The sequence below is a fragment of the Zootoca vivipara genome, chromosome 4 (assembly GCF_963506605.1).
Source record: "Zootoca vivipara chromosome 4, rZooViv1.1, whole genome shotgun sequence".
NCBI lineage: Eukaryota > Metazoa > Chordata > Lepidosauria > Squamata > Lacertidae > Zootoca > Zootoca vivipara.
This window is the reverse complement of record NC_083279.1, coordinates 93,929,365-93,957,296: the sequence shown is the minus strand read 5'-3', so window position 1 is coordinate 93,957,296 and position 27,932 is coordinate 93,929,365. Positions and strand designations below refer to the sequence as shown.

The following is a 27,932-nucleotide window of genomic DNA, read 5'->3' as shown; positions in this document are numbered from 1 at the left end:
TCCGGCCCGCGGACGGTCTGGGAATCAGCATGTTTTTACATGAGTAGAGTAAGTCCTTTTATTTAAAATGCATTTCTTGGTTATTTGTGGGGCTTGCCTGGTGTTTTTACATGAGTAGAATGTGTGTTTTTATTTAAAATGCATCTCTGGGTTATTTGTGGAGCACAGGAATTCGTTCATTTTTTTCCTTCAAAATATAGTCTGGCCCACCACATGGTCTGAGGGACGGTGGACCGGCCCACGGCTGAAAAAGCTTGCTGACCCCTGTCCTAGTCCAACACTCTAACCACTACACCACACAGGCTTCTGCTATGGGGCAACTATATAGGGTAAATTAAGTAGGTAAATAAATACTGGAAAAGCAAAATGTCACTTAAGAGAAGGATCCGAAATATTTTCCTTGGAGCTTGAATTTGTTTTATTCTGGATTGTTTTCTTTGATGTATCAATGTGCTTTAAACCCATTTGAGATTTCCCCCCCTTAAAATACAGTGGTACCTCGACTTCCAAATGCCTCGACTTCTGAAGGTTTCGACTTCCGAAGTCCGCTAACCCGGACGTATTTTCTCTGCGCATGCGCAAAATCGCTCTTTGCACATGCGCAAAATGGACGCTTTGACTTATGAAGTTTTCCACTTTCGAAGAGCGACGCAGAACGGATTGCCTTCATAAGTCGAGGTACCACTGTATAAACCAGTATTGAAAGGAAATGAATGAATGATGATAAATTCCACTGCAAAAAGGCACCTAGACATTCTGTCATGGCCACGGTAACCCAGGTTCAAGCAGTCATTTGGCGATTAGCTTACTGGTATATATATTAGTTTCTAACACTGAACGGAGAAACAGGCTGGCCATGCGGCAGGATGAAGCAATCTACTTCAGATGACACCACAAAGAGGATAAATGAAAAGAGGAATTGGTATCTGAATGGGGCTGCAAGGTTTTTTAAAGTGTTGGTCCTAGCTGCAAGGGAGAAATACATCATTTATTCTTGACCTCAAGCAGCAAAATATATTGGGCTGATAGTGAATGAAGGTTACATTCTCCAGCTGAAAAGAGATATTTGTGGAAATAGGTCTCCTAGTAGCAGCAACAGGAGCACCTTGGTTTGTTCAAATCAGAAAATGATACAGTAAGATTAAACAATTGTCAAATGATGTGAATCAAGAATACAATAGTAAAATACTAAAAATCCAGCTGAGCCTACAATGTGGCCATTGTGAAAATTTCCACAGCATTCCACTACTAGCAACACAAATGTATCATTATTAAAATTGCGAGCTGCCTTTACCAGCACTCAAGGCGCCAGATAGTAACAAATCTGAAGGAGTGTCTCTTCCTATTCAAGCTCGTCCATGCCCTAAGATCTTCTGTCAAGGCCCTGCATCAAGTGCCTTCCACATTAGAAGAATCACATGTAAGAACGTAAGAACAGCCTGCTAGATTAGGCCAATGGGCTCCATCTAGTCCAGCTTTCTATTCTCACAGTGGCTGAACAGTTGCCTTTGGGAAACCAGCAAGCAGGATTCGAGTGCAAGAGCTACTCTCCCCTCCTATGGCTTCCGGCAGCCCACTCCTCCATGAATTTGGCTAATCCTCTTTTAAAGCCATCCAAGCTGGTGACCATCACTGCCTTCTGTGGGAGCAAGATCCATAGTATAACTGTGCAGCTACAAAGGAGAGGGCTTTTACAGAGGTGGGGCCCTGGCTTTGGAACACCCTCCCTAAAGTGTTGTGTCTAGAGCAGTGGTGGCCAAACTTGGCTCTCCAGCTGTTTGGGGACTACAATTCCCATCATCCCTGACCACTGGTCCTGTTAGCTAGGGATGATGGGAGTTGTAGTCCAAAAACAGCTTGAGGGCAAAGTTTGGCCACCACTGGCCTTGACTGGGGCACAGGGGTCAGTATAAAGAGAAGCACCTCCGAGGCTGACTATGTTCTGTGTGAGCTCCACTTCTATACAATCTGGGCACACCACACAACAAGGCCTGATCACCTTTTGGGAGGGATGGAGGAATAAGTCTATATACACTGTAATTGATTGCCAGTATTATCACAAACACACTCTTTCTATTCAGCAAGGGATTGGGGCCCATAGGATTTTACTTTACAGCTTCAACTTTTACATGTGAACACTGAAAAACACAACAGAATTGCATTCATCGTTTATATTAATCTCACAAATGTGAGTGTTTTCATATTTTTAGGTTTACTTATTTATTTAGGGACCCAGGTGGCGCTGTGGTTAAACCACTGAGCCTAGGGCTTGCTGATCAGAAGGTCGGCGGTTTGAATCCCTGTGACGGGGTGAGCTCCCGTTGCTCGGTCCCAGCTCCTGCCAACCTAGCAGTTCGAAAGCATGTCAAAAATGTGAGTAGATAAATAGGAACCGCTACAGCGGGAAGGTAAACGGCGTTTCCATGTGCTGCTCTGGTTTGCCAGAAGCAGCTTTGTCATGCTGGCCACATGACCTGGAAGCTATACGCCGGCTCCCTCGGCCAATAATGCGAGATGAGCGCGCAACCCCACAGTCGGTCACGACTGGACCTAATGGTCAGGGGTCCCTTTACCCTTTTACCTTTATTTATTTATTATTAAAAAGATTTAAAACAGCTTTTTGGTTACAAAAAGAAATGCCCCACAATTTTTTTTAAAAAAAGCCATAACAATATCCTATCCAATGTAAACAATCAACAGTAAAATCAACAGTAAAATATCATCAAGTGACCAAGAAAAATAGGAACTAGCAGCAATGGCGTATTCAACTGCTGGTGCAAATACCCCATAGTTCATGCCCGCCTGATCTTGGCAGAAGAACAATCCACATGGTTGGTGCCACCAGAGAAGGTCCTCCTCCCCACCCCCACCAGACAGACTTCTACAATCAGGATTGCCTTATCCACAGACTGCAGAAACAAATATTAAATATTTAAAAAGGTAAAGGGCCCCTGACCATCAGGTCCAGTCGTGTCCGACTCTGGGGTTACGGCGCTCATTTCGCTCTATAGGCCGAGGGAGCCAGCGTTTGTCCGCAGACAGCTTCCGGGTCATGTGGCCAGCATAGTTTGCAAACTAAATCACATAAGCAACAATTACAAAACTGCCACGGTACAAAAAATTGCCACTTGGTCACTTTTGCTTCTCAGAGCTTTTAAAAAACACTTTTATTAATTTATAATTATGTAAATGCCACCATTTATAAAATGTACTTATCCTAGGCCTGTACAGTGTAAGGACTGCAGGTTAACTGTGGTCCAATCCCTGCCTATTTGCAATCATCTGGGTAAATTCCCAATAACCATTTGCAACTCCTTCTTGGTGGGAACATTTAAAAGCCAGTATGGCAAAATCATTTGCATGGCATGGCAGATGAGAGGTAAAAGGCCTGAGTTCAATGCTCACTCAGTCATAAACGTCCCAGGGGTGACAATGGGTCAGTTACCATTGTTTTGAACTACTTCACTGGATTGTTGTAAAGATAAAATCATGGAGATTCACATATGCCCCAGGGCTCATAGGAGAGAGGGTGGGATAAACAATTTAATAAGATAAAAGTGAGTGTGTAGCTGCAGCTTCTCTTTGGGTTTTGAGGCATATGGCAAAGTTGGCACCAGTCTTTCCAGTCTGCTGCAACTATCCATCCACTCAGCATGGACCACTTGCAGCAAATACTCTGTGTGTGTGTGTGTGTGTGTGTGTGTGTGTACCTTGTATGCTGTTAGCAAAAACAGTGAAAAGTAGGCGGCCATGAAGAAAGGATAGCCAAAGTGGTGCACTTCAGGAGGTGTGTGTGTGAGTTAATGGGCTAGAAAACACAACATAGAAAGCTGTCCTATACAGAGTCTGACCACTGGTCCGTCTAACTCAGTATTGTCTATGCAAGCTGTCACCAACCTAGCACCACCCAGATGTTCTGAACTACAACTCTCATCAGCCCCAGGCAACATGGCCAATGGTCAAGGATAATAGGAGCTGTAGTCCAAAACAGTGTACAGTATTGGCTATGCCCAGCACAAAAGGAGTGCAGCAGCTACCCTGTTTCCCCTTTTTTAATACGTAGTCAGAAAGTAAGCCATGGCAGGGTTTTTAAGCATTTGAGAAATATAAGACATACCCCCAAAATAAGCCATACTTCCGCTCCGCGGAAACCAACCCCCACAGGCACCTCCACTCACAGAGTCACTCCATGCAGCTGGCACTGCAGGAGCGCGATCAGCTCTGAAGTGGCGCTCCAAGAGCTCCGCTTAACAGCTGATCGCGCTCCCGCCTTGCTGGCTGCATCCCCGCGCTCCGCCTTCTCGTCCATCGCCGCCCTGCCGCTTCTGTGCTTGTCGCCACCGCTGGGCTCACTGCTTCTTCCTTGCCTGGCCTGGCCAAGGAGCTTGGAGCGCCCTGCAGCGGCAGGCGGAGCGCCTGAGCCAGCGGCCTCTGCCTGGCCCGGCCTAGGATGCCTGCTGCCCCGCCACCCGGAACCAGTGGCTGCTGCAGCGCCGAGCACTCAAGAGAACCGAGCAGCGCCCTGAGCCAGCGCCCTGAGCTGTAAAAACTGTACCGGTAATAAAAAAAAATAAGACATCCCACCGAAAGTAAGCCACCCTGTGTTTTTTTGAGGAAAAAAAGTTATAAGACGGTGTATTAAAAAAGGGGAAAGACGGTAATAGATCATGTGCTTATCACCCGTGACATAGTAAAAGCATGGAGTATATAGTGATTTGCGTTCTGGATTCCTGGCTTAGCTAGTTCTTAATACGCAAAAGTTATTACCGGGGGGGGGGGGGGAGAGAACACCCACTAGAATTCTTCCTGCTCAGGGGAGCACATCAGAATTAACACAAACAGTGGAACGAAAGGCTTGGGGAAATTGCAACACTTCCTCCATTGGTGAAGAGCTTAGAAAGCCATCCCACAGAATAATCAGGCATAGGCAAACTCGGCCCTCCAGATGTTTTGGGACTACAATTCCCATCATCCCTGACCACTGGTCCTGTTAGCTAGGGATGATGGGAGTTGTAGTCCCAAAACACCTGGAGGGCCGAGTTTGCCTATGCCTGGAATAAATCCTACTGCGCAAGTGCAATAAATTTGACTATCAAGGATTTAAAACACACACACACACACACACAGAGAGAGAGAGAGAGAATGAGAATGCCATGGGACAACACCATAAAGACAAAGTATTACAGCATATGCTTTCATGAAGTAAAGTCCACTTCATCAGATGTGTACATACTAGCTACAAATGGTAGAGTTTTAGAAACACACAGCTGTCAAGCAACGCTTGTCCAAAAGGCCTTGAAGTGCAATATGTATATCTTTGGCCTTTCAATATAAAACTCAAAATGTTTACATGGCAAGTCCAGTGGCCATTCACTACTGCAATAACTGGCAATCATTTTTAATATGTTCTCACACACTTTTGCAGTTTCCAGTGTGTTGTTCTGTAGATCAGGGTTCTTCGATCTTAGACCCCAGATGTGGTTGGACTACAACTCCCCTAATCCGTCATCATTGGCAAAGTTGGCTACAGATGAGAAAGGTGCTTTTCAACTTATCCATAAATGATCTATAACAGGCCTCCTCAAACTCGGCCCTCCAGATGTTTTTGGCTACAACTTCCATGATCCCTAGCTAGCAGGACCAGTGGTCAGGGATGATGGGAATTGTAGCCTCAAAACATCTGAAGGGCCGAGTTTGAGGAAGCCTGATCATAACATGGGTAGGCAAACTAAGGCCCGGGGGCCGGATCTGGCCCAATCGCCTTCTAAATCCGGCCCATGGACAGCCCAGTAGAATGTGTCATTTTATTTAAAATGTATCTCTGGGTTATTTGTGGGGTCTGCTTGGTGTTTTTACAAGAGTAGAATGTGTACATTTATTTAAAATGCATCTCTGGGTTATTTATGCGGCATAGGAATTCATTAATTTCCCCTGCCAAAATACAGTCCGCCTCCCCCCCAAGGTCTGAGGGACTGTAGACCGGCCCCCTGCTGAAAATGTTTGCTGACCCTTGATCTAGAGCAGGGGTCCCCAAACTAAGGCCCGGGGGCCGGATGAGGCCCAATCACCTTCTAAATCCGGCCCGTGGATGGTCCAGGAATCAGCATGTTTTTTATGAGTAGAATGTGTCCTTTTATTTAAAATGCATCTCTGGGTTATTTGTGGGGCATAGGAATTTGTTCACACACACCCCAAAAAATATATAGTCCAGCCCCCCACAAGGTCTGAGGGACAGTGGACCGGCCCCCTGCTGAAAACGTTTGCTGACCCCTGATCTAGAGTTATGAGTGACCAGTGAGGTACTGCTGACAATATTGTTCAGGGTTGTTAAAACAAAACAAGATTGTGGAGAGGTCCGAAGGGATATTTCCAAACTGAGTGAATGGGTGGTACATGGTAAATGCAATTCAATGTAAACAAATGTAAAGTGATGCATGGCTGTGAAAAAGAAAAAGAAAACCAAAAACCCACCCATAATTTCAGAGATATGCTCATGGAGTCTGCACTGGTGGTGACTGACTAGAAAAGAGACCTTAGGGTCATAGTGGGTAGCTTGATGAGTATGTTGATGCAGTGTGTAACAGCTGAGAAATAAGACAAATTCCATGCCATGGCTCATTAGGAAAGGAATTGAAAATAAATCTGCTATTATAATAATGCCGTTTTACAAATCTATGGTGCAACCACAATGGGAATACTGTCTACAGTTCTGGTCACATCACCTCAAAAAAGTTATTGTATGATTGGGAATGGTTCAGAAAATGGCAACCAAAATGATCACAGGGATGGAACAATTATAAAAATCTATGAGGAAAGATTGGGGCATTGGGGACTTTTTTAGAGAAAAGGTAAGAGAAGCTTATAAAATTCTGCATGGCATGGAGAAAGTGGGCAGAGAAAAGCTTTTCACCCTCTGCCATTACACTAGAACTTGTGAATATTCAATGAAGGTGAATGTTAGATGATTCAGAACAGATTAAAAAAAAAGTACTTCTTTGTGCAGCACATAAGACTGTGGAACTTGCTCCCACAGAAGGCAGTGATGGTCACCGGCTTGGATGGCTTTTAAAGAGGATTAGACAAATTCACGGAGGAGAGGGCTATCAATGGCAACTAGCCATGGCGGCTGTGCTCTACCTCCACAATTGGAAGCAGCAATGCTTCTGAATGCCAGTTGCTGGAAACCACAGGAGGGGAGAGTTGCTCTTGTGCTTGTATCCTACTTGCTGGTTCCACACAGGCATCTCATTGTGAGAACAGGATGCTGGACTAGATGGCCAATTGACCTGATCTTGCAGGCTTCTCTTATGTTCTTATGATGGGAGTTGTAGTCCAACCACATCTGGAGACTCAACATTGAAACACATCCATCCTTTCTAAAACATATCTACCTCAGAAGTAAGGAATCACGACCTCCCTCCAGATGTTTTGGGTCAATCATTTTTGCTTACCGCTGGCCAAGACTGATGGGGATGAAGGAAATTGGAGTCCAACATTTGAAGGACCAGTTTCACTATCCCTGATCTATAGAAGCAACCTGCTTTTCATTACAGAATAATCAATCCATTTCCAAATCCATAAAGTGCAATAAACTAGACTAAACTACGTATTTTCAGATCAGATAGGCTGAAATCTCTAAATGAAAGCTCTGAGTGGACATCTACTTAAGAGTTCATTGTTAAAATGAGATTTGAACTGGAAAGCACCTAGGTCCTATTCTAGAATTTAATCCCTTCCAACACCCTAGCCCTTCACTGAATGACAGCCAAAAGAGAAAGATCCCACAATGCTTCTTGAAATGTGTTCCACTTCTGAATTGGCACATCACTGAAGGACAGAATACAGTTACAGGTAGGTAGCCGTGTTGGTCTGAGTAGAAGCAAAATAAAAAAATTCCTTCAGTAGCACCTTAAAGACCAACTAAGTTTATATTTTGGTATGAGCTTTCGTGTGCATGCACACTTCTTCAGATACACTAGAAACAGAAGTGTCAGACCCTATATATATACAGAGGGTGGTGGGGGTGGGTGGGAATGGGTGATGGGCTGATGGGAGTGGTAAACCTGACAGAATACAGTAACACTTCTACTCCCGGAAGTAAAATTGTGTTCAGTTTAACATGCCAATATACCACAAAATTTTATAGCCTTGTTAGTTTTTTAGATTTTTTTGTATAAAGGAATGAATAAATGATATGATATTGTCACATAAATGCCTGCAAGAAGGTTATATATAGTCCCATCAGCATTTAGATGAACTCAGTCCAACATATTCCCATAGGACTTTCTCAGAAGTGTGCACAGGGCTGCAGCCTAAGTCAGTGTTTCCCAACCAGTGTGCCTCCAGATGTTTTGGGACTACAACTCCCATCATCCCTAGCTAGCAAGACCAGTGGTCGGGAATGATGGAAGTTGTAGTCCCAAAACATCTGGAGGCACACTGGTTGGGAAACACTGGCCTAAGTGACTCTAGCCTCTCACACAGAACTGCAGTTTCCAGAATTCTCTAGTCTAGAGGAAGGAGTGGACTACTAAACCAATGAAAGTCTGTACTGTAGATACATCCTTGGCATACTGGAGAAAAATCACTTATGTCCACTTGGACAGAGACAGCAGGGTAGCACAGTCATTTGTTCCTGACACCTGACAAAAATGTTTCAAAGCAATATGGAATAAACAATACTTTTAACACCACAACAAAGTGCAAATGGAAGAAGGGAAAGAAAATAGGATCATTTCCAAAAGAAAGGTTCATGTAAACAGCAAAGATGCTATACAATTAACACAAAACTGCATGTACAATTTTCAAAAAAATCAGCTGCTAAATAGAAATCTAACAGACAACACATACACAGCCCATCATGTAAAGTAAACCCATTTTGTGTTCACTGTTTAAACAAATGTTTTAAAAATATACATAACCACATAAGAAAATACTAGTAATGAAGACTATAGAACCAATGAAAAGCTATTTACACTGCAACTGGAAATTAGAACTGTGTGCCAGACAACGTATTCGGGGAAATAAAGAGCTGCTTTAAGCTTTGAATTGTTTTGATTACCCATTCCAAAAGCATTATCGACAAAGAAACTGGCCACTAAGAATTTTCAATCTTGCAGAACATATCTGCAAAATCTTGGCTGAGAATAGCAGTGCCCTGCAAATCAGCCTGCAAACAAGTGCCACAAACTTACTAGCCTGCAAGACTTTTTAGTAGACCACTGAAGGCTGGCTGATAAAGGGTGGCGCTTATTGCAAAAAAAACCCAGGAAGAAATATTGAAGACGGGAAGCGGGGGGGGGGGGGCACAGTTCCCCACATGCCACATCCAGTATCTCTCAAAAAACACCTCTCCGTTTGAGAGACTTGTCCCTTCCTGTATTGGCCATTTCTCTCTCTCACTTAACACACAATAAGTTCTCCTGGAAGGCTTCACCCAAAGTGATGTGTGACTTTCATTTCAGGACTAGTTTGTCCCTCTCAAGTTATTCAGGGGTTATTCAGCAAACTATCGTGGGTAGGCAAACTAAGGCTCGGGGGCCAGATCCAGCACAATCACCTTCTAAATCTGGCCCGCAGACGGTCCGGGAATCAGTGTGCATTTACATGAGTAGAAAGTGTCTTTTTATTTAAAATGCATCTCCGGGTTATTTGTGCAGCATAGGAATTCATTCATTATTATTTTTTCAAAATATTGTCCGCCCCCCCCCCCACAAGGTCTGAGGGACAGTGGACTGACCCCCTGCTGAAAAAGTTTGCTGACCCCTGATCTAGGATCAGGACAGAACTTGCAAGGTTCCCTAGAAGATCAAACAACACCTTTCCCAGATCCCAAGGAAAATTGGCCTTTATTCTCTTTTCCCAAACCAAACGAACCCTACCCCACATCACTGATACACACACACATATGATTAATACTGCTACTATGGGCGGTTTGCAACATAAAAATACGAAATAAAAATAAATAAATAACAAAAAGGAGATCAAATCCAATAACCCTCCTCATCATCTCCTCACCGCCTTCCATCCCGCCCCACATTCCCTCTGCAGGAATCTTAACTGCAAGCCTCTCGCGGGCAGGGACCTCCCCTTTTAGCTTCTGCTTATGCCAGGCACTGCACAAACGAATCTCGCGGGAGAGGAAAGAGAAGGGGCAGGAATAAGAAGGGCGGCCGCCCCCCTCTCCCACCGCAAACAGACACATGACGCAAACCTGGGAACTGGGGTGGGGGGCGGTATCCCTCCTACTCCCCTTCCCCCCCTCCAAATAACATCCCAAATCGGGGGAAGAGGAGAGGGAGATTCCCATTGCGAGTGGGAGGGGCCTGATTAGGAATAAGAGTGGCGGGGGGGGCTAATGGAGAAGAGAGACGTCGCCTCCCCACCCCCTCGTAGGGTCCCCTAAGGAAGGGGAGAAACCTCCCCCTGCTGTGGGGATGGACGGAGTCGGGCCCTGCTTTGTGGTGGAAGAGGAGGGGGCGGAAATAAAGGCCTCCCGGGGCAGTTTGTTGTGTGTGCGGGGGGACAGGGACCCGAAACCTTCCCCCGAGGTTCCCAGCGAGCGCTCCCCCCCACCCCGCAGCGCGGCCCTGAGGAGAAAGCGGAGGCCCTCACCCTGCTCGCCGGGCTCCTGCAGGACCCGCTCCAGCTCCGGGAAGGGCAGCTCGGGCAGGTCGAGGAGGGCGCCGTATCTCTCCAGGAAGGAGCAGATGACGGCGAAGTTGGGCCACGAGCCGGGGCAGGACGGGCCCTCCGTCGGCGCGGCGGCAGGGGGAGGAGGAGGCGGAGGAGGAGGGGATGGGGGAGCCGCCGCCGCCGCCGCCATCTTGGAACCTGAGAGGATGGATGGAGAAGGAGAAGGGAGGGGGGAGAGAGGGGCGGAGCGAGGGAGACCGGCAGGGGGCGCTGCGGGCGGAGCGCGCCATCCCGGCATGCGTCGCGCAGAGGAGACGAGACGGTACGCTCCAAGAGAAGGAGGACGGTGGGGGAAAGAGCGGCCCGGGCCCCTTCTAGGAAACCCCGCGCTTGTTGTTTTCCCTGTGGTTGAGGGAACGCAGGAACCAAAACGAGGCTGCGGAGGGGGAGGGCTCCCGGGGTTGGAGAGGGAGGGCGGGCGAGATAGGAGCGGGGGCGGGGATAGAACGCCGCCCCGGCCAATCGCGGCGGAGGCTTGGGAAAGGTGTGTGGCGGCCATAATAATAATAATAAAAGGAGGGGAGGGGGGGCGGAGGGAAGCGGCTGTAGCTCCTCAGTAAAGGGGGCGTGGCCGAAGGGGAGAAGTGGGCGTGAGGAAGCGGTGCTTGTCAGTGGGCGCGGGCCGCGTCTGTATAGCGGCTACGTCCAATGATGGGCGGCAGGGGGCGCGTCCCGCCAGAGTAAAGGAGGGGAGGGGAAGAAAGGCAGGTTGTTGGTCAGCGCAGGTAAGGTTTGGAGGGGAGCGGACTGGACCACTGTGTGCGGGGGGTGGGGGTGAAATTACCGCTGGCCCTGCAGTGAGAGTGGTTCTGCGGGAGGATAAATGGAACGGCTCATTTCCATGCACCCCTTTGGTGTTCGGAGGGTTTAATAGGATATTTACCTGAGATCTCGCGGGGCGGGGCGGGGAGAAACCTCTCAAATAACTTCGCTTAATTCTTTGTAAAGTGCTTTGTGGCACCTCAAAGACAAACATGAATAGGACTTACCAGAGTTATGATCTAGTGCTGCTATTATTATTATTATTATTATTATTATTATTATTATTATTAAAACAGCATGGCACAAGCCCTTTCTTTAAAAGCACTCAGTTCCCCAAAGCCTTTTGGAACAAGAAATTCTCCACCTCCATCTTCATAGTAAGCTTTGTGGCACCTATTAAAGGTTAACACATTTTATTGTGGGGTATAAGCTTTCACTGTCCAGAGTCCACTTCAATAGAAGCATTGTTGTTGTTTAGTCGTTTAGTCGTGTCCGACTCTTCGTGACCCCATGGACCAGAGCACGCCAGGCACTCCTGTCTTGCGCTGCCTCCCGCAGTTTGGTCAAACTCATGTTCGTAGCTTCGAGAACACTGTCCAACCATCTCGTCCTCTGTCGTCCCCTTCTCCTAGTGCCCCCCATCTTTCCCAACATCAGGGTCTTTTCCAGGGAGTCTTCTCTTCTCATGAGGTGGCCAAAGTATTGGAGCCTCAGCTTCAGGATCTGTCCTTCCAGTGAGCACTCAGGGCTGGTTTCCTTCAGAATGGATCGGTTTGATCTTCTTGCAGTCCATGGGACTCTCAAGAGTCTCCTCCAGCACCATAATTCCCAGTAGCACCTTAGAGAACAACTAAGTTTGTTAATGGTATTGCGTGCACATGAAAGCTCATACCAATAACAAACTTAGTTGGTCTCTAAGGTGCTACTGGAAGAATTTTTTTTTTTGTTTCGACTATGGCATATCAACACGGCTACCTACCTGTAAATAGGGATATTGGCATTCTTATGTTCATATTTTGTGTACCAAGTGTACTACAAAACGTGTATGTTCTAATTGCATTTGGTGGTTTTATCTGCGTAGTTGTGTTTATGCATGTTTCAGGGGTGCCATCTCGCCCTCAGGGTTGTGGGTGCCCGCTGCCACAATGCAGATGTGCAACATCACACACACACACACACACACCTGCACATAGAGAGACTGCCTCTGGATCCGAACCCCACCCTCCAGAAAAGGGTGCCTCGCTGGCTGGCTGCAGAGGATGGAACTGAATTGCTTCTCTCTCAGCGGCATTGCCGCCTGCCGGCTTTTCTCATTGACACTCTGGGTGCCCGGCTCCCACAATTATATTATTTTGGGTGCCCAAGCATCCACAGACCCCTGGAGTTGGCTCCTATGGTATGTTTGTGTATTATACTCAAGTTGCAAAGGCCCAGGGCTGATGCAAATAAATATCTTCTCTATCTAGAACTGGTCCTTGAGAAACGCCCCTTCAGTCTGTTTGATTAAAAGGCAGGGTAGAATGTTCTTGCACTGCTTCTGGCCTTTTGGATACTCTGTGCAAAGGGCGTGCAGCAGTGATGCTAAAGGTGTGGTCTATTTGCCAGCCTTACTTGTTTTAATTTATATCCCATCTTTTGGTCATGGACATGGTTTTCCCGCTCTCAGGCTACAGAAAATAACAGTTTGTTACTTTGTGAGTGACCAGCAATGAACCTTGGGCTTTTGCGTGCTTGTTATTTTCCTTCTCTTCTTTCGCACATCAGATGTGAGAGACCAGAAATGCCGCCTTCTGGTTTTAATCAAATCACAATTGCCCATGACTGTGCTTTGTAGAAAGCTTATTTGGTTAGAACAACTCACATTTGATTGGTGGTTTCAGGACTTGGTTTGTAAACAACCCACAGTTTCCTGAATTTGGGTGTCACAGGGAACTATGGTTAGTTTGACACCATAAGCAGAAACCTTCCATCTCTTCCTTGCTGCTGTGCAGTGGGGGACACATGATCCTAGGCTTGAAACGGCTTGTTCACAGAGCAGGAAACTACTATGCTAAACTACAACTGAACGTTAAAATGACAACTAAAAACCCTGCGTGAATTTAGAAGTCTTTACCTGGCTGCACAAAGGTGATAAAGAGTGCGCCATCGGAGCTGGAACCTAAAAGGCCCCTTCTTCATAGCAACACACTTCTACACAGGAGCAGGATTTGGAGCAATTCCTTCAAAGAGGATCTTAAAGTTCAGGTAGACATATGCAGAAAGAGGAACCATTTCGGATAACTTGGTCCTCCTGAGCTGTTTAAGGCCTTACAGAAGGAAAAGGAAACCTTCTTCAGCAGTGAGGGCCACATTCCTTTCTGAGCAGCCTTGCAGAGTCCAGAGGTTCAAGTGGGTGGTGCAATGAATGTTAATTTTGCTTTGCTTCTGAAGCAGATGGGTAAGAAGCAGCCCTTTGGGTCTAGAAATGGACTGTTAATCCAGTCCTAGTTTGAACCAACAGCAGTTTCCGGACCTTTTCCAATACTAAACCATAGTTTCCAGTTGCATCTCTACTAAAAAAGAGTGTTGTTATTTTAAATTAAAGCTTAGCTGCTATCCATGCTCTTTTGCCACCAAACATGTCTTTAAAAAAATAAATTATTCTGTTACATTCTGCTTTTGTGTCCATAGGATTAAGCATGCAGTATACCCTAATGGTTCTTGCTCATTAATTTGGCAGCGTGGGGGGAAGAGCGCGCGAAAACACACTTTTCTCATGCTGGGTGGGCAGGCAATCTTTGATGCATCCAGACCCTTAGTGCTGATTCTTCTTGGCTTGGCATTTTGAAGCAGCGTGTTGGAGTCCACTCTTGGCGATAAGACGAGGTGGAAAGGTTCGCCTTGCGTTATTTGATCCTTTGTGCCCCTGTCAGCAGGCATTCCTGCTAGGGGGGGGGGGAAATATCTGTTAATCCAGACTTCGCTTATATATGAAGGAAGAGAGGGAGGTGAGTTGTTCGTTGTTGTTGTTTTTTTAATGGTGGCAGTGATCTCCTTGCAAAGGATTTATCAGGAGAAAAACCTGAACAATTTAAAGAACCATAGGGGTGTGTCGTAAACCGCACCTTGGACTGAGACTCCAGATTTAGCTAAAGCAAAAGCACTGAGCTGCTTTGAGCAGTGGGGTTTGGCTGCTTTTCCAGGAGTCAGAGGCTCCTGCCGCTCGCTTGGCGTGGAATAGAAATCGTTTTTATTTATGTAAGCATTGCGGAAGTATGCACTTAAAGGAGTACCATACCACTTTAAAAGTAATGGCTTCCCCTCAAATAATCCTGGGAACTGTAGTTTGTTAAGGATGCTGCGAGTTCCAAGGTTTTCCCCTCACAGGGCTACAGTTCCCCGAGTGGTTTAACAATCAATCTGTTTTCCCAGTACTCTGGGAATTGTAGCTCTTAGCACCCTTTAAAGGTAAAGGGACCCCTGACGGTTAAGTCCAGTTGCTGATGACTCTCGGGTTGCGGCGCTCATCTCATTTTACTGGCCAAGGGAGCCAGCGTTTGTCCGCAAACAGCTTCTGGGTCATGTGGACTAAGCCAGCACGACTAAGCCACTTCTGGCAAACCAGAGCAGTGCACGGAAACGCCGTTTACCTTCCCGCCAGAGCAGTACCTATTTATCTACTTGCACTTGATGTGCTTTTGAACTGCTAGGTTGGCAGGAGCAGGGACTGAACAACGGGAGCTAACCCCGTCATGGGGATTCAAACTGCCGACCTTCTGATCGGCAAGCCAAAGAGGCTCAGTGGTTTAGACCACAGCACCACCTTAGCAAACCACATCTCTCAAAATTCTTTCGGGAAAGCCATGACCATTTAAAGTTGTAGGATACTTCGTGTTCAGACTTGGAGCAACAAAAGGAAGGGGGATCAGAGGCCCGCAACCCCAAGGGGGGGGTGAGAGAGAGAAAGAGAAAATTCCAGTATTTAAAAATTCCTTCAGCAGCACCTTAAAGACCAACTAAGTTTTTATTTTGGTATGAGCTTTCGTGTGCATGCACACTTCTTCAGATACAGTGCATGCACACTTCTTCAGATACTTTTCACTGTATCTGAAGAAGTGTGCATGCACACGAAAGCTCATACCAAAATAAAAACTTAGTTGGTCTTTAAGGTGCTGCTGAAGGAATTTTTTTTTTTTATTATTTTACTTCGATCCAGACCAACACGGCTACCTACCTGTATCCAGTATTTAAGGTTCTTTTTTCTCCAATTGAAGCCCTCACAGGCCAGTGTCCCCCAGCTGTCAGTGTTTATACTACGTTTTTAAGGATTTGCCATGAGAGCATCTTTAAAACTCCTTTTTTGTCCACTGGAATTATGCTTACCATTTTTAAGTTGGGAATAGAGTAGTTGCTTTGGAAGACGATAATTGGGCATCCGAACAGCATGACCAATTCAATGAAATGGATGCTGAAGAATCATCGCTTCGACACTCAGCGTCTCCCTTCTGCCACTCATTTTCTCTTGCAGTTTACTCTTGCAGATACTTCTGTCCTTTGTGTAGTATGCTAGTTTCTGTACACACACACCTGACAAGCGAGAAGCCTCATCAGAGTTTGAGGACACAGTCCAGCCAGGCAAAAACACTCCTCTGAAGGACCAATGGGGCTGTGTGGCTTAAGGTGAGACACCGAGTTCAGAGAGAGAGAACTGGCGAGGCTGCATTTGGTCCTTGAGCCAGAGGCTTCCCATCCCAGCTTTAGGGTAATGAGAAGAACACTCATGTCCTCACAGGTGTGCATTGATTAAACCATGCATGTCCAACAGGTAGATCGTGATCCGCGATCTACCGGCAGATCACTACTGGACGCCTGTGGTAGATCACTGGTAGATTACTGGCTCCCACCAAAGAAGGTCAACAACATTGGCTCCTCTAAACAAAGCTCAACATTTATGGCCTGCACCCTCAAAAAACAGGGCTTTCCTCTTCCCTAAAAAAGCTCAACAGCTTCGACCTGAACCCCCCAAAAGGGAGTCGATCACTGCCAGTTTATAACCATGTGAGTAGGTCGCAGTCTCTTGGGAGTTGGCCACCCCTGGATTAGACTATATCCCATAATGATTTTGGGGTGAAACCCTTTACCTGAAAATAGGGGTCCCCCGATAGGGAATGGCTCCCTCGCTCACACCCCCACAAGAGTCTACTGCCTTTTCTTGATGGCTTTTAAAACCACAGTTAGATCGGGAAATGATCCATAATGAATTGAAAAAAAATGTTAAAGTACTTTCTCCCCCTCAAAACAGAGTCCTTTCTGACCAGGGATAATTAAGACGGAAATTCCCAGGTGTCGGAAAAGGTTATTTATGTATGCCGCTACTGCAGCCCATGTTTTGTTAGCCCCAAAATGGAAAACGAACGAGGTCCCAACCAAAGAAGAATGGCAACTGAAGTTGACAGAATATGCCCAACTCGCAGACTTAACATATAGAATAAGAGAACAAGAACATACGTTTAGAGAAGATTGGGAAACGTTTATTGAATATATGGGAAATAATTGTGTACAGCTGAAAATGCTGGCAGCATTAAGATAAATCCGACAGTATAAATAAGTTTTGATGGATGCAATAATGGAATACTGAATAGTATAGTTTGTGTAAAATATGCAGGGATTTATGATATGTAAAATGAACCATGGAAAGAGAAGAAGTCATAGATATATTAAGGATGTAAAAATGAATACTTTAAATTATAAAGCAGAAAATTCAATGAATACATATATATACCTAAAACCACTGTTAGAGCACTAGGCTGTTCTCATGTTCAGTTTCTTATCTTTCAGACAGTCAAAATCTATTTGAAGATGTCCTCTCCTGAAATTGCCTCTCTCTCGTGGGGCCGGATGACTGTCAAAGGCTGTTCCACAACTTACAAGGACTGTAAAGTCTGGCCTGGGGGCAGTCGGACATGGGACTGGAGAGAGACGGGAACTGACGTACGTGCCTTTGCTCACCCTCTTCTTAGTTATCTGGGGGCCACTTGGGTATTGTAGACTTGGGCTGCATCTACACAGCAAAAAAAACAACACTCTGAAAACGTTCTGAAATAAGCCCCGTTTTCATAGAGTTCCCATTTCAGCTCTACAGTGCCATCTGGTGTTGCAGTGTTGCAACACGTTTATAACACTTTATTTTCGCTAATGTAGCCAAGTCCTTGGAAGAGGTTCAGAAAAGGGCACTCAAAGTGGGTGGAGTGACTCCCCTGTGAGAAAAGGTTGAGGCATTTGGGCCTTTGAGTTTAGAGAAAAGGCAGGTATTCGTCGACCTAGCTGAAATTTATGAAATTGCACATGGCATAGAAATAGCTGTTTACTTGGCCGTTTTCCTATGTCGTGAAGACTGAAATTTCAGTTCAGTGGAGCAGGGTCAAGATATTAACCGATATGTATGAAATTTCAGATATAGCTATATAATCCCTGGTTTAGTAAGATAAGACCTTTGGAGCAGTTTTTATAGTTTTTATGAACTGCCCTAATGTGCTGTAGGGACGCGGGTGGTGCTATGGTCTAAACCAGAGCGTAGGGCATGCCAATCAGAAGGTCGGCAGTTCAAATCCCCGCGACGGGGTGAGCTCCCGTTGCTTGGTCCCAGCTCCTGCCAACCTAGCAGTTCGAAAGCGCATCGAAGTGCAAGTAGATAAATAGGTAGCACTCCGGCAGGAAGGTAAACGGTGTTTCCGTGCGCTGCTCTGGTTCGCCAGAAGTGGCTTTGTCATGCTGGCCACATGACCCGGGAGCTGTATGCCGGCTCCCTTAGCCTATAGAGCGAGATGAGCACGCAACACCAGGGTCGTCCGCAACTAGACCTAACGGTCAGGGGTATCTTTACCTTTACCGTTACCTTTAATGTGCTGTGGGTTTCATCTAAAACAGGGGTGGCCAACTCCCAAGAGACCGCGATCTACTCACACAGTTAAAAACTGGCAGTGATCTACCCCCTTTTGCAGGGTTCAGGTCAAAGTTGAGCTTTTTTTTTTTTAGGAAGGAAAGCCCCGTTTTTTAGGGATTCAGGTCAAAGTTGTTGAGTTTTTTTAGGGATAAGGAAAACCCCTTTTTTTAGGGGTGATGGGGAAAGTTGTTGAGATTTTTTTTAAGGGGAGCCAAAGTTGATGAGTTTCTTTGGGGAGAGCCAGTGATCTACTAGTGATCTACCACAGACGTCCAGTAATCTACCGGTAGATTACAATCTACCTGTTGGACGTGCCTGATCTAAAACAATAGAATAGACCTTTGCAGCAGTGGGGGTGGTGTGGGGATAGAAGAAGGGAATTCTCTCACTGTTTTCACAGCAGCTACTACCGTATTTTTACTTTACATATTTTTTTAAAAGAAGACTAAGCTGCCACAGTTCTCATGAACCCATTTGTCTCCCTCTGCCCCTTCACTCCAGACTGAGCAATTGCAACTTGGAGTGCCCACTTCAGCTCACCTCGAGGTCCTATTTTCTAAAAAGACTTTGGCTGTTGTCTGGGTTCTCCCCGCAACCCTTTCTCCCTCTAAAAGAAAATAAAAATACTGTTTTGCTAAGACATGTTAGACACCCACCCACCCAGCACCACATACACACACAACATCAGGGCAAGTCTTTTGTGCTGCCTGGAAATAAAATCCTCTCTTTCTTCTTCTTTCACGGCACTGCTGTTTCCAGAGTGCTCCTTGCTGGCAGCAGAACCTTTCACCAGCCAATTACTGTAATTACAGTAAACCCAGACCTCCTTTTTCTTTTGTTGGGGTTGTCATGTGACCACCATTAGAAGTGTTCCAGAGTGTTTGGGGTTGGGCCTTTTTTAAAAAAAAAAACTACAGGGGAAGAAAAACCTCTCTCTCCCTCCTTCTGTCTGCCAGGCAAATCACAATTTGAATTATTCTGCATGCCTGTCCTCTTGCATGTTGCCCGTTGCAAAGATAATCTGTCCCCAGCTGGGTTAAACCAAGTGAATTTATCGCTTTCACAACTGCGGTCCACCCTTAGCAGGATAGGGGGAAATACTTGACCGCAAAAAGGCCTTATCTGGGAGGCGGATAAAATGTCGATGATGCCTACCTGCACCTTGAACGAAACCGCCCATTTGGACAGAAGCCAGAAGTTCTTAGGCTGCGGGGTAGTTACAAAACAAAAAAAACGCTGCAAAGCTTCTGTCGGAAGCTAAAAATAGTCTGGCAAATGCTGGGAAGTCTATTTGGAACAGCTGTGCATTGTGTGCAAACGTCTTGCCTGCAAACTTCACAGACCGTGGATGGCTGCCAGCCGTCCACTTATTACACAGATTTAAGTTGCAACTTCGAGTTTAGCAGAAGTAACAACTGAGATGAAAAGGACATGCCTGTCTGCCAGTGTGGTGTATTGGTTAGGAGCGGTAGACTCGTAATCTGGGGAACCGGGTTCGCGTCTCCGCTCCTCCACATGCAGCTGCTGGGTGACCTTGGGCTAGTCACACTTCTCTGAAGTCTCTCAGCCCCACCCACCTCACAGGGTGTCTGTTTTGGGGAAGGAGGGGAAAGGAGATTGTTAGCCGCTTTGAGACTCCTTCGGGTAGTGATAAAGCGGGATATCAAATCCAAACTCTTCTTCTCTTCTTCATCTTTGTTGTTGTTGTTTAGTCGTGTCCGACTCTTCGTGACCCCATGGACCATAGCACGCCAGGCACTCCTGTCTTCCTCTGCCTCCCGCAGTTTGGTCAAACTCATGTTCGTAGCTTCGAGAACACTGTCCAACCATCTCGTCCTCTGACGTCCCCTTCTCCTAGTACCCTCCATCTTTCCCAGCATCAGGGTCTTTTCCAGGGAGTCTTCTCTTCTCATGAGGTGGCCAAAGTATTGGAGCCTCAGCTTCAGGATCTGTCCTTCCAGTGAGTACTCAGGGCTGGTTTCCTTCAGAATGGATAGGTTTGATCTTCTTGCAGTCCATGGGGCTCTCAAGAGTCTCCTCCAGCACCATAATTCAAAAGCATCAATTCTTCGGCGATCAGCCTTCTTTATGGTCCAGCTCTCACTTCCATACATCACTACTGGGAAAACCATAGCTTTAACTATACGGACCTTTGTTGGCAAGGTCTCTGCTTTTTAAGATGCTTTCTAGGTTTGTCATCGCTTCTCCCAAGAAGCAAACGTCTTTTAATTTCGTGACTGCTGTCACCATCTGCAGTGATCAGATGTCTGCCTTAGTATACCATAATTAGTGCCCTGCCCCCAAGGTCGTTTTTGTTGAGCAAGAGGCTGTTCGAAAAACCGTGGGTGCAGCGCCAGTTTAAGGGAAGTGGAATATGCAAGTGTAAAGAGCTTGGGGTGTAGCTTTGTCAAGTTAAGGAAAATCTAGTTCCCCCAGAGGGGTGAAAATCCAGCTGAATTCAGTGGAGCTCCTTTGTGCAGGATTGTCCTGTAAGATTAGAAAACACTAAAGCAGACAAGTGCTCGTACAATAGCTGTTTTCTGCTCCTCAGCCTCTTAAGAGTAGCTGAGCTGTCCTATCTCTGGAACCACGAGGGCTGAAGACTTTGTTTTAAAGAACAAACAAATGAAAATTAAGTTTTGTAGGAAGCCAGCATCTTTTATGCTCTTCGGGGATATAGACACACTGTGCCATCCATGTGTTTAAACACATATAATGCTAGATCACACAGCTGATACCCATAACTTCTAGATTTCATTTACAACATTTGTATACTGCTTTTCTGCCCATTTACCCGCAATGCAAAATGATGGCATCCAGTTCACCTCAACACAATACAAGAGGGAGGAAAGGGTCTGGTGGAGAAGGAGAACTAAGGATTTCAATTGGTGCAAAGACTTATATTTGTCACGGAATTGTCAGATGATCATTTTAGGAATTTTGTCTTGGGTGCCGTTTTAGATTTTCTAGATTTCAATTGATCCTCTTGGTTTGTATTTTATCTCGTTTTGAGACTTTCTAGTATCAAGTGACTCATGAAATATAATTGTTATTAATAATAAATCGTAAGATCGTAGTGTTGGAAGGGATCCAAAGGGTCATCTAGTCCAACCCCCTGCAATGCAGGAATCACAACAAAAGAGTCCCTGACAAGGCGGTCATTCAACCTCTTTTTAAAAAACCACCAAAAAAGGTGAGCTCACCAACTTCCGAGGTCATGTATTCCACAAACATCTCTTACCCTCAGAATGTTCATAATCTTGAGTAAAAAAAATCTCCTTTCTTATAACTTCTCTCCAGGGCAGAAAATAAGCTTGCTCCATCTTCCACATGACAGTTCTTTAGATATTCGAAGACGGCTAAACATACCCAACTCCTTCAACCGTTCCTCATAAGGCTTAGTTTCTAGACCCTGGATCATTTTGGTTGCCCTCCTCTGCACACGTTCCAGCTTGTCAACTTCCTTCTTAAATTGTGGCGCCCAGAACTGGGCACAGGGCTCCAGGCGGGGTGTGTCCCAAGGCGTAAAAGACCCTTATTATTGAACGCCTTTCCCCTTAATTCCAAACACAGCATGTTCCAGGAGTGCAGCCCGCAGATGTGGAAGAAGTTGTTCGAAAGGGTGCCAAGACGTTAGTGATCGGCCGTGGCATGAGCGAAGCCTTGCAGGTACTTGCTAGGAAGTTTCTTCCTTGAAAACCAGCTAAGATGGTCAACGAAGACTGGGCAGCAGGATTTTATTGTCTTATGCTTTAATATTGCTGTAAGTCGCTGCAATATATTTTTATGATACAGATTTTTATGATTTTTTTTTATAGATAAATAAAACCAAGAGTTTTCAGGTGGTGTTTAATACCTCCTGGCTCACTCTGCCCAGGTTCCAACGATGTGGGAATGGCTACGGGAATACTGTATCTTGAACTAGCCGAAATTGACATATAGAGACACAAGACAGATTTGATTCCTAAGAGGAATGGCATGTTTTATGACACAGAGTCTGTTGAAAGTTGGGTGGTGGTTGTTGCAAATTACTGCAATGCATTTTGGAAACATCAGACTTGAAAGTCATTTATTTATGTGAACTGTGATTTATGCACACAGGCAGCAACCATTTCAGTGGAAGGGGGTTCTGCCCCATTCCAGGGACTAGGGGCTGGGCAATATCTGGTTTTCAGCATCGCAATATATCAGCAGCTAAACATCCCAATATACTGATGCATTTGTATCTTGGCTCCCGAACACCTTGGGAGTCGAACAGTCCAGCTCCCGGATGATCGAAACCCGGAAGTGAGTGTTCCAGTTTTTGAACGTCCTTTCAGAAGCCGAACGTCCGACGGGGCTTCCGGTTGGCTGCAGGAGCTTCCTGTAGCCAATCAGAAGCCACTCTTGGGTTTTTGAACGTTTCGGAAGCCAAATGGACTTCCAGGACGGTTTGACTTCCAAGGTACGACTGTTTATCACGATGTCTGAAATAAGGATGGCACTATGTAGAGGCATTGGCTGACTTCATGATTTTTCCTGCATCGTGATTTCAGCCAACACCTGCTCTTGTGATTTGTGCTCCCTGCAGGAGGCAGGGGGAGAGCTGAGTTGACAGAGTTCACAGGGGCTGCAGGAACAGAGAGAAGCATCGGCTTGGCTTCAGAGTTTTTCCCACATTGTGATTTTTGCATAGCGCGCGCGCGCACACACACACACACACACACACACACATCATGATTTGTGATATATTGCCAGGCCCAAGATTATGAAACTTGATATTACGATAGGGACTTCAGGCTGGTTTGGGTCAATATATTGATATACAGTGGTACCTCTACTTACGAATTTAATGCGTTCCAAACACACATTTGTAAGTCGAAAAAAAATGTAAGTCGAATCCCATAGGAATGCATTGGGAGAAAAAAATTGTGAGTCGAAGCAACCCTATCTATCTAAACCGCATCCAAGATGGCGGACGGAGCTCTATTTGTAAGTACAAAAAATTGTAAGTAGAGTTATTTGTAAGTAGAGGTACCACTGTATTGCCCTGCCCTAAAAAGGACTTGCGCATCGGCAGTTGTGAATCAATAGGATGCGCGCAAAACAGTTGCTGCGTGTATTTCAAAGCATAAAAAAGAGCAAAGGAGCCGCTAACTGGGTTTCACGCATGTTAGCAATGAAGTTACAGCTTGTGTGCAAGAAGAGACTCCTCCCTGACTCCTTTCTCTTCCTGATTTCTCAAGGTGCCGTCATCCACCGTGGACTACCTGAAGAGCCATGGGATCGATGTGCTGGTCCTGCAGACGGAGAAAGCTGTGAAAGAGTACAACGCTTTGGCCACCAAAGGGGCCAAAGTGGGTGGGGTCTTCCATTCCACCTGCTAGAGCAAACTTCCCCAACTTGGTGTCCCCCCAGATGATTTGGGTTTCAGCTCCCACAAAGCCCCTGTGAGGCTTTCTGCGGGCACCAGGTTGGCAAAGCCTGCTTAGAGAGATGAAGCTAACCTCTCCCCTTCCACCGTCTTGTGCCTTCATGTGAATAAAAGAGAGCCGTTTTGGGTCAGCAGGCATTCTGTGTGCGTCGCTGTGTGCCAAGTCTTGAAAGCTTTCAAAACGAAACCACAAACACTGAATTTCACTAGCTTAGGAGTCAAAAGTTTTTAAAAGTGGGCAGCAGTTGTGCACCCGCACAGCCAAGAGTGCCTTGCAACTTCAGTTCAGGATTCCTGAATATTAAAGAGTCCTGCTGGATCAGGCCAACGGCCTGTCTAGTCCAGCATCCCGTTCTCACGGTGGCCAACCAGATGTCCTTGGAGAAACCCGCAAGCATGGCGTTGCCACCTTTGGTCAGGGAAAATAAGGGACAGGTGGGGAAGATTGTGGGGCTAAAATTTGCTTTACCTGGTGCAGAAATGACTTCAAAGCAATCCATTACAATGGGCTGTTTCCAATGCTGGTCGTAACTCATATAGGACACCCAATGAAACTTGTGGATCCAAGTTAGCAATGGACATTAATTTCATCATCCCTAGCTCCCATCATCCCTAGCTGGCAAGACCAGTGGTCAGGGATGATGGGAGTTGTAGTCCAACAGCCTCTGGGGACCCAAGTTTGAGAAACAGTTTTAAGTTAATGGTAGAGTAGGAGCCTGCTCTGGGGATGAGGGAGATAACATGTCCATTTATGCCTTCAGACGTCGGGGTCAACCTGCATGACCAGAGGCCCATGCTATTTAAACTGCTAGTCCATTCCATACCTGGATAACTGGGTGCAGATGTTTATTATTACTTAAATGCATTTATGAAATAACCAAAATGGCACGGCTAACCAAAGGGACGTTGCTTGCAGCAGGCCCCAGCTACATTGCAAGGCACAGTGGCACATGTTTAAAAATCAGAGAGCCTTGAATAAATTAATGGCGGTCCCAGTGGCAGGAGAGGCTATGAACCACACTTTTAAGATAAGGGAGTTGTTCTCAAGGAAGACTGCTGTAGACAGTTATCAGCTCACAGGAAAAGAACTGTCCCTTCCCAATTTAATATATATACAGCAGGCACAGAAAAACAATCGGCTCCTGGACTTTCCTCAATGGCGGATGCCAGAAGCCCTTGGCTGTTGCTGAGCCACTGCCCACAGCATCCTGCCAGCCATGTGTTTCCTCCTCGATAGGGGGCTGGGCCTGTGGCCTCGTGAGTTTTGGAAAGTGTGGAAGAGCCATGAACCCCTTAGCAGCTCTGTGGCACCCAGAAAGCCTTCTGTGTATTCGCAGCAGCTCTGACGATCAGTCAGATGGGAAGCCGGCTTGGTGGTTGATTCAATCCAGGGGTGTCTCAATTTCTGCCAGCCAGGAAACATTTCGAAGGCAAAACCGCTCGATTTTAAGGGTGATTTCCCCCCCCCCTTGCGCTGCAGTCCCACCTTGATCTTCCGTGTGCCAACCGAGCTTGGAAGGGTCTCAGATCTCCCCCAGGAATCCTACCAATAAAAAAGGGTCTTTTCAACGGCAGCCATCACCGCCTGGCTGGCTTGGGCATGATGTAAACTTTGACAGGCTTGCTGAAAGGGATGGTTCCTTCGATGCCGTTCTCGGCCTGGGGGGGCAGATCCAGACTGTCTCCCCAGGTGGTGCGCGAGAGCCTCGCGGATGTTTTGTTTCGATCCGAACCGTATGCCAGCAGCAGCCGCACTTCGATCTGACAGGGCTCTGGGGGTGTAAAAAGGGAGCGAGTTATAAGAAGCTAAGTAGAGTCCTGCCAGGTTAGACTACCTAGTCCAGCATCCTGCTTTCACCGTGTCCAACAGGTGCTTGAGGAAAGCCTGCAAGCAGGGCCTGAGAGCAACAGCGCTCCCCCCTCCTGCGGTTTCTGGCAGCTGATCTCCAGTGCAGGCAGACTTAAGGTCAAAAACAAAAGTTAGGCACCCGTGTCTTAAAACTACAGATTGAGTGCAACACGCAGTATGGCAGGGGTGGTGGAACCTGAGGGAGCATCTCCACCCCCATTGTTCAGTTCCACTGAGGTTCAGCGCTAAGGGCCTTCTGGCGGTTACCTCCCTGCAAGCCCTAAATGGCCTCGGTCCAGTATACCTGAAGGAGCGTCTCCACCTCCATCATTCTGCCCGGACACTGAGGTCCAGCACCGAGGGCCTTCTGACGGTTCCCTCGTTGCGAGAAGCCAAGTTGCAGGGAACCAGGCAGAGGGCCTTCTCGGTGGTGGCGCCTGCCCTGTGGAACGCCCTCCCATCAGATGTCAAAGAGAAAAACAGCTACCAGATTTTTAGAAGACATCTGAAGGCAGCCCTGTTTAGGGAGGCTTTTAATGTTTAATTGTTTTATTTCATTTTTCTGTTGTAAGCCGCCCAGAGTGGCTGGGGAAAACCCAGCCAGATGGGTGGGGTATAAATAATAAATTATTATTATTATTATTATTATTATTATTATTATTATTATTATTATTATCTGGAAGGCTGTAGCTTCTCCATACATGAAGCACTGTATCACAAACTTTAAATTATTCTAGTCTGGTTTGTTTTTTTAACAAGCATTTGCCTATTGTTCTATATAAACTGTTGAGCCAACAAGAGCGAGCTCCTATAGTTTGAACCACGTTGAAATCTTTCTCTAGCACTGAATGCATGGCGTTTTCTAGGAGACGGGCGGTTAATTCAACCCATCGTATAACGTGTGCCTTTTCTGGCGACTTGCTGCATTGGTTTCTGCCCGCCGCCAGCAGTAGAAAGAAGCCACAGAACCCCAAAGGTTCTGGAAGTGCTCAAGCGAAACCTGCACCGTAAAGACTTCCCCGTGCAGAAGCGAAGATCCACTGGATCTAGCATCCTCCTTACCTGTCCAGGCAGTGTGAGAGAGGTAAACCTGAGTAATTAACCGGTGCCTTCCAGGAGCGGGGTTTCGAAAGTCTGCCGGTTTAGGATGGATGAGCTGCGCCTGCCCGTCGGGATATACGACCTGGAAGGGAAGAGTGGGATTTGTCAGTGCTGAGGCCCAGGGAGTCAGGATCACGGTAGCCCTATGCAAATGTTACTCGCATTATGTAGGGCATAATCGTGTGCACACTGAAAGGGGGACTACGACACAGTTTTAGCCCAGCCTCCCCAAGGTCAGGTACTCTTCCCTCAGTAATGGATCATGAGCTTCTGTGTGGCTGCCTGGAGTTTTTGCGTTGGGTTTTCTTTGCAGATAACAATGTGCAAAAGAGAGTTGCTGAAGCGAGAAGGACCCCCCCACAGACACACACATCTAGCGATGGGAAAATCTGTCCATTTCCGTTTCTTTCATTTCCTCGTTTTTCCTGTCTTAAGTACACTTCTCCACATTTCTACATCAGTTTGCAATTACAGTGGTACCTCGACTTCCGAAGGCGACCCGTTCCGCGGCGCTCTTCGGAAGTCGAAACCTTCGGAAGTTGAAGCGCCCATTCTGCGCATGCGCAGACCGTGCGCGCCGCTTCTGCGCATGGGCAGACCGCACACACGGCGAAAATACATCCGGGTTTGCAGACTTCGAAAGTCGAAACCTTCGGAAGTCAAGGCACTCGTAAGTCGAGGTACCACTGTATTGTTTTTAAAGTCCTCGTGAAAATTAGTGTTTCGGTGTGCATTTTTGCCGCCCATGAACACATTTCTGGGTGCAATTTTGCCCAAGATACACATTTTTGCAATGCAGCTTTCTCCGTTATGCTGAATGTGCGCATGTTATTTTTCACTAGCATTTGAATTTCTAAAGCACGTTTTATCCCAGTACACGTTACTTGGCTGCGGAACTGCACTGAAAAATCTGGAGAAATACAAATGTTTTGGTCCTTTTTATTGTTTCAGAAAAAGCGAATTGAACAGGTTTGCCTTTAAATGCAGACAGAAACAGTTTTTTTCTCCCAGCCACACCCGCCTAAAAGCGTGGCGCTGCTCCAGTCTCTACTTCATCATACCCCACGCGCATCCATAGGCCTAAGGCAGCCTTCCCCAATCTGCTGCCATCCAGATGTTTCAGACTACAGTTCCCATCATCCCTGACCAAAGGCCATGATGGCTGGGGCTGATGGGAGTTGGAGTCCCAA

At 46.4% G+C, this 27,932-nt stretch overlaps 3 protein-coding genes across 8 annotated transcripts in view; 1 reads left to right on the top strand and 2 right to left on the bottom strand.

Moving 5' to 3' along the window:
- Positions 1 to 10,830, bottom strand: part of RSF1 (remodeling and spacing factor 1) — a 42,393-nt gene extending 31,563 nt beyond the window's left edge. For both annotated transcript variants that reach the window (XM_035115565.2, XM_035115566.2), the window contains exon 1: positions 10,615 to 10,830. In XM_035115565.2, the coding sequence (XP_034971456.2) occupies positions 10,615 to 10,825 (211 nt within the window). In that variant the 5' untranslated portion in view covers positions 10,826 to 10,830. The remainder of the gene's footprint in view (positions 1 to 10,614) is intronic.
- Positions 10,831 to 11,320: 490 nt separating this feature from the next.
- Positions 11,321 to 24,376, top strand: AAMDC (adipogenesis associated Mth938 domain containing). 4 transcript variants are annotated; one of them, XM_035115462.2, is made up of 5 exons: positions 11,338 to 11,420; positions 15,965 to 16,116; positions 17,275 to 17,427; positions 21,953 to 22,048; positions 23,605 to 24,376. In XM_035115462.2, exons 3-5 carry the CDS (start codon positions 17,296 to 17,298, stop codon positions 23,743 to 23,745), a joined length of 369 nt encoding a protein of 122 aa, XP_034971353.1. In that variant the 5' UTR covers positions 11,338 to 11,420; positions 15,965 to 16,116; positions 17,275 to 17,295; the 3' UTR covers positions 23,746 to 24,376. The 4 variants fall into 4 exon arrangements, with proteins under 4 accessions (XP_034971352.1, XP_034971353.1, XP_034971354.1 ...); XM_035115461.2 differs by lacking the exon at positions 15,965 to 16,116 and having other exon boundaries at positions 11,321 to 11,420; XM_035115463.2 differs by lacking the exons at positions 11,338 to 11,420; positions 15,965 to 16,116 and adding an exon at positions 14,429 to 14,444.
- A 21-nt stretch (positions 24,377 to 24,397) lies between these two features.
- Positions 24,398 to 27,932, bottom strand: part of INTS4 (integrator complex subunit 4) — a 29,729-nt gene continuing 26,194 nt past the window's right edge. For both annotated transcript variants that reach the window (XM_035115459.2, XM_035115460.2), the window contains 2 exons: positions 26,704 to 26,824; positions 24,398 to 25,564 (listed from right to left, as the gene is read on the bottom strand). In XM_035115459.2, coding sequence (XP_034971350.2) covers positions 25,371 to 25,564; positions 26,704 to 26,824 — 315 coding nt within the window. In that variant the 3' untranslated portion in view covers positions 24,398 to 25,370. The remainder of the gene's footprint in view (positions 25,565 to 26,703; positions 26,825 to 27,932) is intronic.

Bases quoted from the DNA above. Each gene is read 5' to 3' on its own strand.
- AAMDC (XM_035115461.2), top strand. From the start codon at position 17,296: ATGTCCTCTCCTGAAATTGCCTCTCTCTCGTGGGGCCGGATGACTGTC. The intron at 17,428-21,952 runs GTACGTGCCTTT...TTCCAAACACAG, and splicing joins GGAGAGAGACGGGAACTGAC to CATGTTCCAGGAGTGCAGCC. The intron at 22,049-23,604 runs GTACTTGCTAGG...TGATTTCTCAAG, and splicing joins GCATGAGCGAAGCCTTGCAG to GTGCCGTCATCCACCGTGGA.